The 15,307-nt window shown below is 42.8% G+C and overlaps 2 protein-coding genes and 1 long non-coding RNA gene across 3 annotated transcripts; all 3 read left to right on the top strand.

Moving 5' to 3' along the window:
* The first annotated feature begins 5,757 nt into the window (after positions 1 to 5,757).
* Positions 5,758 to 6,387, top strand: LOC138983123 (piggyBac transposable element-derived protein 3-like). Its single transcript, XM_070356532.1, has one exon. It carries the CDS (start codon positions 5,758 to 5,760, stop codon positions 6,385 to 6,387), a length of 630 nt encoding a protein of 209 aa, XP_070212633.1.
* A 38-nt stretch (positions 6,388 to 6,425) lies between these two features.
* On the top strand, positions 6,426 to 6,851 carry LOC138983122 (piggyBac transposable element-derived protein 3-like). Its single transcript, XM_070356531.1, has one exon. The coding sequence runs from the start codon at positions 6,426 to 6,428 to the stop codon at positions 6,849 to 6,851; it is 426 nt and encodes a 141-aa protein (XP_070212632.1).
* Positions 6,852 to 12,719: 5,868 nt separating this feature from the next.
* LOC138982117 (uncharacterized) lies at positions 12,720 to 14,827 on the top strand. Its single transcript, XR_011460782.1, has 2 exons — positions 12,720 to 12,842; positions 14,384 to 14,827. It is a non-coding gene; the product is annotated as an uncharacterized lncRNA (long non-coding RNA).
* The last annotated feature ends 480 nt before the right edge of the window (positions 14,828 to 15,307 follow it).

Below are 15,307 nucleotides of genomic sequence, written 5' to 3'. Positions count from 1 at the left end.
CTGTCTAATGTATACTATATTAATATTACTATATAATTATATTCACGTCATATTACATATTAATAGCATATAGTATTCATATTGTTTTACTTCGTATATTTATTAGACTGTGTGTTTCGTGTGGCCGTGGTGCTTATGCCTATTTACTGTACATTTACATGTTATGCCTATATGATTTCATTATATTATGTTTGTTATATGCGTGCGGATGTGTTAGTGTGAATGTAAAGGGCACGTTGTAAGATTAGGCCCTTGGCTTAAAATGTTTACCATTTATGTCAATAAAATGTTCTAAGTCTAAGTCTAAGTCTCTCACTCTCTCTCTCTTCTCTCTCTCTCTCTCTCTCTCTCTCTCTCTCTCTCTCCTCTCTCTCTCTCTCTCTCTCTCTCTTCCTCTCTGTACACACTTAGCAAGAGAATGTAGGCGAAGGTTACCCTAAGCTGTCACTATGTTACTAATTGAAATCAGTGCTTTTTCAAGAGGCAATTGTTAAAGCAAGGTTTGTCATGAAAGACTGATGTAAAGGGCTTTCAAGTACATGATGAGAGAGCAGCAGACACAACAATTGCAATTCACTGTAAAGGATCCTACTTCATAGGTCACACATCATTGGTCCGGTTGAGTTGACCACCGTCGTCAGCTGGAAATGTTTATTGTCGCCGTGTTCCTGTCAAACCAACCGAGCTACACCCGTTTGTTCTTTTACACAAGGATTGTTAATTTATATGAATACAAGGTACAACTTGGCAAACTAAAACAAGTTAACTGTATTATGTCCATATGACGAGAATGAGTTCTGAATATACATTAAAATACTTTAGCCCGGGACAAACATTACTCTAAATGCAGACGCCTTCCAACGCATATAGATAGGAAACTGTTCCGTACCATTTTGGTTGGAATTAAATTGTTCTATTGTGGATAGTCACTATTATTCAGTTGCTCTGGATCGCACGCGATGGTCGGTTGGGCAGTCAGATATGTTTGTCAGTGCCAGACCTATTAAGTTAGGGGATGGTTGGAATACAACATAGTGTAGATATGCGGTTCGGAGGTCTATTCTACACGTCATAAAAAAGTAGGCACATGGGTTTTAGTTTTTTTTAAAATTATAACTAGTTTACGTCATTGAAACGACCAAATGGCTTGGAAGATTTTCTTATCTTTTCATCGTACCAAATCAACTTTGGGGAGGGGGTTGGGGTGCACATAAAAAATATTCTTACTCACACAAAAAAACTTAAAAAAATCAGAATTCGTTGCCCACTAGATGCTTTGTGTAGCAATAAGCCGTTGTTAACCCGTGATTTGTAAAAATGTAAAAAAAATAATTACAAATCACGGAGCGCGCCCCGCCAGTTGTAAAAACATTTTTACAAATCGCGGGGCGCGCCTCGCTATTTGTAAAAATGTTTTTACAAATCACGTTTTTGCGCCCGATATTTTCTTGTCATCCTCAAAGTCAAGGGACAAAAACGAAACCCCTTGACTTTAGGGGTATTGCGACTCTGTTAATTTTAAGATTGGTTTTTTTCTTCATTACTAGGATGTCCCATCATTGGGAAATTCCGGTCGCTTCCTCCCAGTGGAAAGCTAGCAGTGACAGAGTCGCACTACCCCAAAGTCAAGGGATCTATTAGTCCCGTTTCGCCGTTATCCCAATTCGCCCCCATCGCATTTTGGCGACATTTCTCAGGCCAAGTGTCATTTTACCACCATGTCATGTACCATTAGCTCCACATCCCATTTTGGCGCAATCCCGGATCGCCGTTATCCCATTTCGCCCCAATCCCAGTAGCTTAACATCCCAAGTCAAGGGATCTATTAGATTTCTAGATTGTCTCATCGCTGGAAGATTCGGGTCGCTTCTTCCCAATAAAAAGCTAGCAGCAACAGAGTCGCGCTACCCTTAAGTCAAGGGATCTATTGGATTTTTTTTGATTTTTTTTTTCATTACTAGATTGCCCGAACGCTGCGAAAGTCGGGTCGCTTCCACCCAATGGAAAGCTAGCAGCAACAGAGTCGCACTATCCCCAAGTCAAGGGATATATTAGATTATTTTTTTTCATTACTAGATTGTTCCATTGCTGGGAAATTCGGGTCGCTTCCTCCCAATGGAAAGCTAGCAGCAACTACAGAGTCGCGCTACCCCGAAAGTCAAGGGATCTATAAGATTTTTTTTCAGATTTGTTTTTCATTTATAGATTGTCCCATCGCTGGGAAATTAGGGTCACTTCCTCCCAGTGGAAAGCTAGCAGCAACCTAGTCGTGCTACCCCAAAGTCAAGGGATCTATTATATATATTTTTGTGTATGTATTTCTTGTCCCATCGCTTGCTAGCTTTCCACTGGGAGGAAGCGATCCGAATTTCTCAGCGATGGGACAAGAAAGACATGAAAAAAGAATTACATTTTTTGTTTAAATTTTTACAAATCACGGGTTAACAGGCGTCCTTATTGCGTGCCTTACGAGAAACAGATCGCGTGCAAAAAAACCACGTAATGCTGTGTAGTATTCTTTGTGCTTTGGTTTATCGTCTCTAATTGACCCTATTCTGAGGTCTAAATCTTTCCTATTATCTTTCCGACTCATGCAATGTCACTTTTCTTTGAGATGTTTTGCGAGGAGTTGTGAGCTGAGAATACAGGCGTGTAAGTAGAACGCAAAAATCACACCTTGACTCGATCGGACAGACTGGTTCATGTAAGAGCACTTGACAGTCTCTGTCTCTTATCCCCGGTAGGATCATAAAATCGTGGAATCTGCTGATGTTCGTACTCCCCATCTACTTAGCTTCGTCCAAATAGGCCCACTTCAAACATCACACGCGGAAGACACGACTTGAGCTGGACACCACAGTCATGTTCGAACCACGCACCAAGACACCACGCACCAGTCAGCATTGAAAACAATGTTTTCGCGAGAAATTGACATAAATAAAATCAATCTAAATTGTTAAAAATAAGAGAAAAAAGAAATCAAAGACGGACTCTTGAAGAAGTAACGTTTCACTCAGATATATTTTATCCAGCCGGTCATGTCTTTCATTCATCCCTTTTCTTCTGACAGAAATAAAATAACACAAGAGAAATGAACATATGTAAGTAGGATTAAAAGCAAACGGCAAGTTGTGTGAAAAATGTTACTGACCACCACGTGCATGCACATATTTGCTGCCACCCCCCCCCCCTCAACATCGTAATCGTATCGGCTCTGTATCCCTTTGCCCTCGACCTCTTCCCGAACACCTCCCCCCCCCCACCCCCTTCCTTTCTTTTTAGTAAATCCCCCCTCAGTCGGAGCGGCAGTTGTCACCACGCATTCGACTTCTTTTTTTTTTTTTAATATTATCTCCTTTACAAGCTGATCTGATAATAAAATATCTTATTTTTGTAAGCCCTTAGAAAAAATCTCCCTAGAAAGAAATGGGTTAAAGCATGATGCTATTAAAATATTGACGGGTGAATGCCGGCTACACAAACACACGTACCAAAGTACTCATCCTCCCCGAAGACGGAATGTGACCCCCAATGTGGTGGGAACTTAAAAGCGGTCACATACGCGTTTTTCTCCTAGGTACGGGGAGAACGCAGAAAAAGAAAAAGTAGAAGAATGGCCTTTCCGAGCATAATTATATAGCCAGTTAAACAATTTCATTATTTGTAGTTTCAGAGATATGGAGCTTCAAAGTACTGATCCTTATTTTCTGGGAGCATATTTCAGAAGCAGTTATAAATTACATCCAGTGATGCAGTCCACCTGACCTGATCGTGACCTATACTGCTGGCGCTGGTGGTCGGTCACATTACCTTTTCGGTCCACGGCGGGTTATGCAACACAAAGGTGCAGACAGGCCTCTTTTTCACCTAACCAAGGTTACGAATGTTAGTGACCTGATCGTGACCTACGCTGCCGGCGCCGTGTCTCGGTCACATCAATCAATCAATCAATATGAGGCCTATATTGGGGCGGGGATATAGCTCAGTTGGTAGCGCGCTGGATTTGTATTCAGTTGGCCGCTGTTAGCGTGAGTTCGATCCCAGGTTCGGCGGAAATTTATTTCAGAGTCTGTGCAGACTCTCTTCGGTGTCCAACCCCCACCCCCCCACCCCCCGTGTACACTACATTGGGTGTGCACGTTAAAGATCCCACGATTGACAAAAGGGTCTTTCCTGGCAAAATTGCTTAGGCACAGCCGGTTAATAATTGTCTACCTATACCCGTGTGACTTGGAATAATAGGCCGTGAAAGGTAAATATGCGCCGAAATGGCTGCAATTACTGGCCGTATAAAATTTCATCTCACACGGCATTACTGCAGAGCGCCTAGAACTGTACCCACGGAATATGCGCGATATAAGCGTCATTGATTGATTGATTGATTGATATTGCTATTTCATATGTTACGTGGATTTCCATTGGTCAATTGGGCAAAACTGAGCTCAGTGCAAAAGTGATATCGACGACATTTCCTTTATTGCTTACCCACTTCAAAAGCAAAAACACCTAAATTTAAAAACAAACAAATATATACACAAAGAAAAAAGCCAAGCACCCCCCTTCAATTTCGCAATGACTGATTTTTAAAGTTCTGGTATGGAAACAGTAAGTTCAGGAGCTCGGTTTGACAAATGTTATCGACAAGAGCAACTCTTTGGAAATAACATCACACAAGAAAACTCCAGTTTTGATTGGTTTTAATCGTGATTTGGTACCTTGCCAAAAAGTGACGTTTTAACCCTAAAACAGTACCCCTGATAAGTATGGAGCTGCAAGCTGAAAAAGACAGGTTTAGGTAAATGTGTCATGAAAAAAATGTAATTGAGAGTGCTCAGATGGCATACGCGATTCAAAAGTTCAATATCGAGTGAAACCCCCGCGTGCCCGGATGACGGCGTCAACCCTGCGTCTCATCCCTCCAGTCAAACGTCGGATCTGTTCACGGGTCACTTGCAACCACTCACGATGCAAAGCTGCCTCCAATTCACGTAATGTCTGCACAGGAGGCTGCAGAGCTTGTATACGACGCCCCAGGATGTCCCAAACATGCTCCAGCGGATTAATTTAAGCCTGGCGTCCTTTAAAAAGGACGCTTACATTTTCCCCACCTGATTTACAACACAGACTCTGAGAAAGGTCTAAGTCACTGACTGGTGTTAGGGAGGTAACAACGTTTCAGAAGCTGAGTTGGAGAAAGTTAACTCTCTTGGCAGTAAAGTGTCATGGTGGACAGCATTCAAAATCCACATGCTGAGCAGATCAAGATGAGTTCCAAAAGAAGGTAAGGCTATATTTGTGTAATTATCAACATTTTTAATATCATTACTGAAGGTAATTTGAAGACAAAGGCATAATCTAGAAACATATTTTTCTTTTTGTGAATATAGTCCATAGTTTGTGTTATAGGCAGTTTCGATCTGGTGTCCTTTAAAAAGGACGCTAGGGCTAAATGGCCAGAGGTTTTTTCATGTACGGGTTGGGTTTGTTTCAGATTCACTGTGAACGAGGTAATAGATATGCTTGAAGATGATGACTTATTTCAAAGAGCTGACATCTTTCTCGACCCTCCTGAAGTTGATGAGTTGACTGATGAAGATAGTGGTGAAGAAGATGGGGAGTGTGCTGTCCACAACTTGTCCGGACGACAACTGACTGCCAGTGCCACAGCTACTATTGTGGGACTCAGTGGCAGAACTACATTGGGAGAGGAGAACAGTGGTGGTGATGGATATGGCCAAAATCAGGCCATTGATTACCATGCTCAATGAGAGATGCCTCATGTACTTCAAAAAAATCATGAAGCAACAACATTTGAGTATCGACGAGAGCATGATCCCATACTATGGGGGACACGGTGCAAAGCAATTCATTAGAGGGAAGCCTATACGCTTCGGATACAAGACGTGGGTGCTGGCCACACCCCTTGGGTACTGTGTCCAGTTTGAACCCTACCAAGGAGCAAATGGCAGGCAAGCTAATGCAGATGAGTATCCAGGCATTGGAATGGGTGGAGCCGTGGTGGTTGACCTCATCTCTGAGCTGGAGGAAGAGGAGCCGGAAGATTGTTACCATCTGACCTTTGATAACCTGTTTACAAGTCTGAAGCTTATTGACGTCCTCACGAGCAAGAAGATTGGATGTACAGGAACGGTTCGTGCCAACAGGACCGAGCAGTGCCCACTGAAGTCAATCAATGAAATGAAGAATACCAAGAGAGGCACTTTCGACTTTCAACAGGCCGAAAACACAGGAGTGATAGTGGTTCGATGGAACGGCAACATCGTCAACGCTGTCTCCAATGCAGCAGGAGTCAACCCTCTGCAGTCAGCCTCCCGGTGCTCCAAGGCAGAGAAAAAAAACGAGTCAAGATCTCGCAGCCCTTCCTGATCAAACACTATAACAAGACAATGGGCGGGTGCGACAGAATGGACCAGAACATTGCCAAATACCGAGTCTCCATACGATCCAAGAAATGGTGGTGGGCCATTTTCAGCTTCTGTCTTGACCTGTGTGTGCAGCAAACATGGCACATGTACAGGGCAACACCTGCCTCAGAGTACATTCCCATGGATCTTGTGGCAGTTCAGCGTGCCATCGCGGACATCTACCTCAAGAGGTCACACGCTGCTGCCCGCCTGGAGCTCCCTAACCATCCTGTCGGACGTGTGGCAAAGCTGGACAGAAGAATTCCACCAGCAATCAGATGTGATGGGTTGGATCACCTGGTGGAGCACATCTCCAAGCAGAGAAGATGCGCACAATGTGGCAAAAAGGTCAAACAAATCTGCCTGAAGTGCAATGTCCCTCTGCACCGAAAGTACTGTTTTGTGGCATTTCATACTCCTGTGTAATCGGTAACTGACCACTTGACCACTCACAATGAAAGTGAAAAGCTCTGACGTGCTGTACAAAAATCGTTGAAAGCAATTTTGTTTGCACAGATTATTCACATTGGCAGGGTAACAGGAGAGTGACTTGCACCATGTTCAGAGGTTGTTTTTTTGTTTGTTTGTTTATTTTTGTAAAATAATGGACAGTTAATCCGTTACTTTGTATTGTTTATAAACCGAAAGTTAAAAATTTTTTTGAAAACAAGTGTTTGTGTTAATAAATTTCATTGAAAACTTTTAGAAACTTGTTCCTTTCACTATTGTATATGTTTGATAAACCTCTACCCTCTCGATCCTAGCGTCCTTTTTAAAGGACGCTTGAAAAAAATGCTGTAGACACAAGAAAAAGTAAAAAAAATCAGAAAAGAAATACATATTGTGTCTTAGAATTTTATTTGCTATTAAAAAACGCAAAAAAAAAAAAAGAAAAAAAATCTCGGCAAAAAGGGGTTAAGATCTGGACTCATTGCCGGCCATGGGAGTGTTGTTACAGCGTTGTTCTGGAGGTAGTCCACTACTGCCCTGGATCGATGAGGCCTGGCGTTATCATCCATGTACACGGGTCTTGTGGCAAGGGGGTGGTTGTCAAAATGAGTAACGACAACAGGTTCCAGGACATGTCGCATATACTGATCACCCGTGAGGTTGCCACGTACGGTGACAAGGTCTAGCTTGCAGTCATGGGAAATGCAACCCCAAACCATGACTGACCCGCCACCGAATGGAACAGTTTGTCTGATGTTCCTGGGTGTATAGGCCGTGTTCCTGTGCCTCCATACCCTCAGTCGGCCGTCAGTGACATGGAGAAGGAATCTGCTTTCGTCCGACCAGTGGATCCTCCTCCACGTTCTCAGGTTCCATCTTTGCCGTGCCAGACACCATGCCAAGCGTCTTCTCTTGTGGTCATCTGTCAGTCGGGGACGCTTAATGACTCTTCGGGCTGCCATTCCTGCAGCTTTCAAGCGGTTTCGTACGGTCCTGGTTGACAGATGTCGATTTGGAAGCCATGCTCGTTTCAGGACGGTACTCGTTGAAAATGGCTCACGCCGAATTATTCGGAGAAAAGCTCGGTCTTCACGTTCTGACGTCACACGGGGTCGCCCTGACTGTGGACGGTCCTTCACAGCACCAGTCTGACGATGTTTGCGTACCAAACGGCTGATGACTGTGTAGTGGTAGCCAAGTTGACGACCAATCGCTTTGAAGGATGCTCCTGTAGCATGCATTCCTATAATCTGCCATCGGATCGCCTCTGATAATCGTCTTCTCGCCATGTTCACAGAGAATGTTTGCAAATTGTCGTCGCCCAGTGTTAAATACAGAAATTTGCAGCGTGAGCATACTGCCTTTTTTAACATTCATGGGTTGCATGCTGCACGTGCTTCTCACAGGCAGTGGCGACACAATCTTGACGCGTGAACTTCCCAACCTTATTATGGAAACCCATGTATGTCATTACGAAGAAAAAAAATGGTAAAACAAATTTGACTCAATTATTATCACAAATTCATTCGGGGGGTGCTTGGCTTTTTTCTTTGTGTATATATGAAAATGTAATGATCCCAGAATTTAGTTGATCAAGTGACTAAAGACTTTTTGAAAGAAAAGCCATTTTGAAATACTGAAAAGTCAATCAATCAATCAATCAAAGTACAAGAAAAGAGAGAACAAAAAGAAATAATAATCAGAGGGAGGGATATGGAACAGCCAAAACTGAGACAAATACTTTTGTAATTTCTTTAATCAATCAATCAATCAATGACGCTTATATCGCGCATATTCCGTGGGTACAGTTCTAGGCGCTCTGCAGTGATGCCGTGTGAGATGAAATTTTATACGGCCAGTAATTGCAGCCATTTCGGCGCATATTTACCTTTCACGGCCTATTATTCCAAGTCACACGGGTATAGGTAGACAATTATTAACTGTGCCTAAGCAATTTTGCCAGGAAAGATCCTTTTGTCAATCGTGGGATCTTTAACGTGCACACCCAATGTAGTGTACACGGGGGGAGGGTTCGGACACCGAAGAGAGTCTGCACACAAAGTTGACTCTGAAATAAATTTCCGCCGAACCTGGGATCGAACTCACGCTGACAGCGGCCAACTGAATACAAATCCAGCGCGCTACCAACTGAGCTATATCCCCGCCCTAGGCAAGTAAATACAAAATGTCCAAAGAATTAGCAATATATCTAACATTGACAGACTGTGTGATGATATCTTCGACCTCCGGTCTCGATTTTGATATCACTGTCAAAACAGACCATAGCAGAAGATATCATCACACAGTCCGTCAATATTGGGTAATATCGCGCGTATTCCGTGGGTACAGTTCTAAGCGCAGGGATTTTTTTTATATTTAAAAAAAAAATTGTTTATGCAATTTATATCGCGCACATATTCAAGGCGCAGGGATTTATTTATGCCGTGTGAGATGGAATTTTTTTACACAATACATCACGCATTCACATCGGCTAGCAGATCGCAGCCATTTCGGCGCATATCCTACTTTTCACGGCCTATTATTCCAAGTCACACGGGTATTTTGGTGGACATTTTTATCTATGCCTATACAATTTTGCCAGGAAAGACCCTTTTGTCAATCGTGGGATCTTTAACGAGCACACCCCAATGTAGTGTACACGAAGGGAACTCGGTTTTTCGTCTCACCCGAAAGACTAGCACTTGAACCCACCACCTAGGTTAGGAAAGGGGGGAGAAAATTGTTAACGCCCTGACCCAGGGTCGAACTCGCAACCTCTCGCTTCCGAGCGCAAGTGCGTTACCACTCGGCCACCCAGTCCTTGACTTCGGTCCACAGTGGGTTATGCAACACACTGGCGCAGGCAGGTCTCTTTTTAACCTGACCAAAGCTGCGAATGTTAGTCAAATCAAATTTATTGTTTTTTGGGGTCCCGCCAACCACTTTGGGTCACATCATGACCAAAATCACACGAATGTTAGTGACCTGATCGTGACCTAATGAGTAATAAATATAGAATGTGTAAAAATCCCACACAACTACCTAAGGTCGGACCCAAACTACTACAAAGTCACACACAAACACCAATAGTTAGGACACAACTACCTAAGGTCGGACCCAAACTACTACAAAGTCACACACAAACACCAATAGTTAGGACACAACTACCTAAAGTCAGACCCAAACTACTACAAAGTCACACACAAACACCAATAGTTAGGACACACCTACCTAAGGTCGGTCCCATACTACGACAAAGTCACACACAAAGACCAATAGTTAGGACACTGGGCAAGAGTTCACACACAAATACCTATCAGGTCGCACCCAAACTACTAACAATTATACAAGGGCAGGTAAGACATACTATATCCTGAGTTATCTCTCTTGGAAATTATAATGAATTTATCAAAGAGACTATAAACCCCAGCTCTAATTATAGGATCTTAGGGGACTTTTTCTAACTCTAAGCTCTCAAATAACTATCATACATACTAAACAATGTAAGATGGTAGAGCACGTGGCCAAATTAATTTGCGGCGACCAGGGTTCGAACATGCAACCGTATGAATACAAGTCCAAGGCGCTACCACTGCGCCAAGAAGGTCGCCGTACACTGCTTAGTCCATTATGACCGTATTTAAACTGCCACAACTTCTTTATTTTGCATAGGAACAATATTGTTCTTATATCAAATTAGGTATTTGGTTGTAGACCATGGCGCTTTGAGGTAATTGCTTTGGTATGATAAGATAAAGCGCGGCCGGTATAAATAGCCAAATTTCATTTTCATTCAAACAGATACACAAAGAGATGGAGAGAGATACAGAGAGGGAAATGAACAATTTGGAGCGCCCACTCGAATCTGAGCGTATTTGGGGCGGCTGGTCACAATTTATTGACACCAGGGACCCGTTTTCTGTTATGGAGCAACCAATATTGCCTCCCCAATCCGGGATTCGAACCAGCGCAATGCGCTAACAGACTTCGCTTCTTGTCCCCACTAAGGGAAAGAAAGAGAGATAATAATACAACTTCTGTTTCGACTCAGGCCACATTTCGGGGCTTTACTCCGGGTTCTCCAGTCTGCTCCCCCCTCAAAAATATTCTCAAAAAAATTAATGTTTACTAGGTTGGGTCTGGTGCACTCCAAAGTTGCGAGTTTGCCTTTGCTGAGAGGGCTGCCCAAAATACTGAACTAATTTTCAGTCCCTTTTAAGTATAATTCTCTTTAAATATTGTAATTATTGTATTTAAATTGCATAGATGTAATCTACATACTCTTCTGAATAATTTGATATAAGAACAATCTTGTTCCGATGAAAAATAAAAAAGTTGTGGCAGTTTAAAAACGGTCATTATGGACTAAGCAGTGTACTTGAATAAATTCATTATAATTTCCAAGAGAGATAACTCATGATATAGTATGTCTTGCTACTGACAGTAAGAAAACACGAGTTACCTGCCCTTGTATAATTGTTAGTAGTTTGGGTGGGAACCGTTGGCATTTGGGTGTGAACTCTTGCCCAATGTACTAACTATTGGTGTTTGTGTGTGACTTTGTAGAAGTTTGGGTCCGACCTTAGGTAGTTGTGTGCGACTTTTACACACAAATTCTGCACACAAATGCCAAGGTACCCTTATAACCACCTCGGTGTGCATGAGTTTGTGTGTATGTTTGTGTGTGTATGAGTGTGTGTTTGTATGTTTGTGTGTGTGTGTTTGTGTGTGTGCGTGTGTGTGTGTGTGTGTGTGTGTGTGTGTATGTGTGTGTGTGTGCGTGTGTGTGTGTGTGTGTGTGCGTGTGTGTGTGTGTGTGTGTGTGTGTGTGTGGTCGCGTGCGTGCGTGCGTGCGTGCGTGCGTGTGTGCGTGCGTGCGTGCGTGCATGCGTGTCTGAGAGAGAGGGAAAGATAACTTATTACTCACACAAACAAAATCAGTGCAATGTTAACGCATTGTATATGTCAATGTATCGATTCAACATTGGATTTCCCTGTTTTGAACCATGTGACGTCAAAAACTAATATTTAAGCGGCTAGCCGACACTATAAAAGAGTGCGTGTTGTGTGCGTTCAATCGTAAACAAATAAAAGATATGCTTATTGACGGGCGCAGTGGCGTGGTGGTAAGACGTGATCGGCCTCCTATCGTGAGTTCGAATCCCGGTCGCTGCCGCCTGGTGGGTTAAGAGTGGAGATTTGTCCGATCTCCCAGGTCAACTTATGTGGAGACCTGCTAGTGACTTAACCCCCTTCGTGTGTACACGCAAGCACAAGACCAAGTGCGCACGGAAAAGATCCTGTCATCCATGTCAGAGTTCGGTGGGTTATAGAAACACGAAAATACCCAGCATTTCTCCCCCGAAATCGGCGTATGCTGCCTGAATGGCGGAGTAAAAACGGTCATACACGTAAAATTCCACTCGTGCTACAAACATGAGTGAACGTGGGAGTCTAAGCCCATGAACGAAGAAGAAGAAGAAGAAGAAGAAGAAGAAGAAGAAGAAGAAGAAGAAGAAGAAGAAGAAGAAGAAGAAGAAGAAGAAGAAGAAGAAGAAGAAGAAGAAGAAGAAGAAGAAGAAGAAGGTATTCTTATTAAAAAATAATCAATACATTTATGTTATTTGTATTTTTGACCTAAAATATGACATTTTACACAGATCAAGACAGTCACTGTTCATTCTCGACCGCTGATGCGGTCTCGAAGAAACACTGACGGTCTCGATCTGTGTAAAATGTCATAGTTGGGTCAAAAATACAAATAACGTATACGAAACCTGTTTTCTTTCTTCTTTTTCTCTTCTATATATTTTTTGCTCTATCTATTTTGTTTGTTTGTGATCTCTGCAGATGAGTGTGACGATTCAGACAGCAATTGTCGTTACTGGGCTTCCACTGGACAATGTGGTGAAAACCCTGGTTTTATGCTGCCAAATTGTCGTAAAAGCTGCGCCGTTTGTGAAAGTGGTAAACATTTAAACTACATAATTACATCAACATTTTGTGAACATACATTTTTTTTTGATTTTGAAAATGCGTTAAACCTTTGGGTTTTATGGTAATAATGTTTTTCTAATAAATATCATAATTATATAACGGTGTCTGGGTGGCCGAGTGGTAACGCACTTGCGCTCGGAAGCGAGAGGTTGCGAGTTCGACCCTGGGTCAGGGCGTTAGCAATTTTCTCCCCCCTTTCCTGACCTAGGTGGTGGGTTCAAGTGCTAGTCTTTCGGATGAGACGAAAAACCGAGGTCCCTTCGTGTACACTACATTGGGGTGTGCACGTTAAAGATCCCACGATTGACAAAAGGGTCTTTCCTGGCAAAATTGTATAGGCATAGATAAAAATGTCCACCAAAATACCCGTGTGACTTGGAATAATAGGCCGTGAAAAGTAGGATATGCGCCGAAATGGCTGCGATCTGCTGGCCGATGTGAATGCGTGATGTATTGTGTAAAAAAATCCATCTCACACGGCATAAATAAATCCCTGCGCCTTAAATATGTGCGCGATATAAATTGCATAACAAAATTAAAAAAATTTTAAAAAAAATCCATGCACTTAGAACTGTACCCACGGAATACGCGCGATATAAGCCTCATATTGATTGATTGAGTGTCTGCTTTATTCTATTCATTTCAACACATTTGCTATTGTACTTATTTTTGTAGAAAGTAACTGATGTTGATCTGTAGCTCATAAAAGAACATTGTTTCAGGTACGACACACATTACCCCTATGGTCGCAATAGTTCGTTATGAGCAGTTTTGTTATTAAACAATTGTTTGACCTGCCATTGTACTGTTCAGTCTGTGATGTGCTGTATTTAACACAAAGGTCATGCAGGTATTTGATGTCATCTATTCAAGAATTGTATTTCTTCCTATTCGTATGACCGGCACGGTTGGCCTAGTGGTAAGGCGTCCGCCCCGTGATCGGGAGGTCGTGGGTTCGAACCCCGGCCGGGTCATACCTATCTAGTGGCTGCTCCGCCTGGCGTCTGGCATTATGGGGTTAGTGCTAGGACTGGTTGGTCCGGTGTCAGAATAATGTGACTGGGTGAGACTGTGCTGCGACTTCTGTCTTGTGTGTGGCGCACGTTAAATGTCAAAGCAGCACCGCCCTGATATGGCCCTTCGTGGTCGGCTGGGCGTTAAGCAAACAAACAAAACAAAATTGCGTATGGTGGTCCGTCCTCATACCTGTCAGCCCATGTGTCCGACTGTCTGTTTTTCTCTGTTTTGAATTGTTGTTGTACTTCTTTGTATTTCAGTATAACCGTATGGTTGTCCGTCCAACCTCCTGTCAGGCTGTAGGTCCATCTGTCCGATTTTCTTTGTTTTGAATTGCTGTTGTTCTTTGTTGTTTTGGTTCTCTTGTTTAAATACTTATTTTTTTAAGTTTTGTTCGTTGCGTATCTTTCATATTTCATTTGCTTTTTGGGTGTTTGTAGAATTTGTGCTTTGCGTGTCTGTTATATGTCTTTCGCTTTTTCTTGTGTTTGAAGAATGCGAGGACTCAAATGATTACTGCGAGTCTTGGGCAGCGGACGGATACTGTGACCTCAATCCTGTGTGGATGCTCGATAATTGCGCCAAGAGCTGTAACGCCTGCTCTCCGAGAATTGGTGAAACTGCATGAAGTCTCGGCTGACAGATTCACTGAATGTGTAATATCGCTTCACGCGACATGTTTATCTGTAATTCTTGTATTATCCAATTCATTATCATTTTGCCATCTACCAAATCCAGATTGTCGTCATTTTCGTGGAATTTTGCAAAAAAGCATTTGGTATTTTGTTTCTTATTTTTCAGATTGACTTCAGTAGTCTTTCGCTCGTGAAATAAAACAAGTAAAAAATGGTTTGCTGTACATTCTCTAAAGTAAATCGCAAGATCGATCATTAAGGGATATAATAAACATGAACCAGTAAAGTCGCTTCGCAATCGGTCACATTAGTATGTGTGTGTGTGTTTTTGCGTGAGTGTGCGTGCGTGAGTGTGTGTCTGTGTCTGTGATGTGTGTGCCTGCGTGATTGAGTGCATGCGTGATTGGGTGCGTGCGTGATTGGGTGCGTGTGTGTGTGTGTGTGTGTGTGTGTGTGTGTGTGTGTGTGTGTGTGCGTGCGTGTGCGTGTGTGTGTGTGCGTGCGTGTGCGTGTGTGTGCGTGTGCGTGCGTGGGTATACGTGCGTGCGTATGCCTGCATCCATGCGTGGCTGCGTGCGTATGCATGTGATTGTATGTGTGTTAGAATTACATATACACCTAGAAATGAACAATGACAACGGAATCGTTGCGACCCCTTCCTGCGTCATACTTGAATTCGCCAGGTGGGGATCACTTACGCTTTGCACCAAATAACCTTTGTTCTGGTTGGTCAATGTTAAATGTACATAGTTATGATTATCTTCACATTGCCTTATATTGAAT

This window comes from Littorina saxatilis, linkage group LG12 (assembly GCF_037325665.1).
Source record: "Littorina saxatilis isolate snail1 linkage group LG12, US_GU_Lsax_2.0, whole genome shotgun sequence".
Taxonomy (NCBI): domain Eukaryota; kingdom Metazoa; phylum Mollusca; class Gastropoda; order Littorinimorpha; family Littorinidae; genus Littorina; species Littorina saxatilis.
The sequence above is the reverse complement of the archived record's forward strand: the minus strand, read 5'-3'. Positions and strand labels throughout refer to the sequence as shown.

Coding starts and splice junctions, on each gene's coding strand:
- LOC138983123 (XM_070356532.1), top strand. CDS start 5,758: ATGCTCAATGAGAGATGCCTCATGTACTTCAAAAAAATCATGAAGCAA.
- LOC138983122 (XM_070356531.1), top strand. CDS start 6,426: ATGGACCAGAACATTGCCAAATACCGAGTCTCCATACGATCCAAGAAA.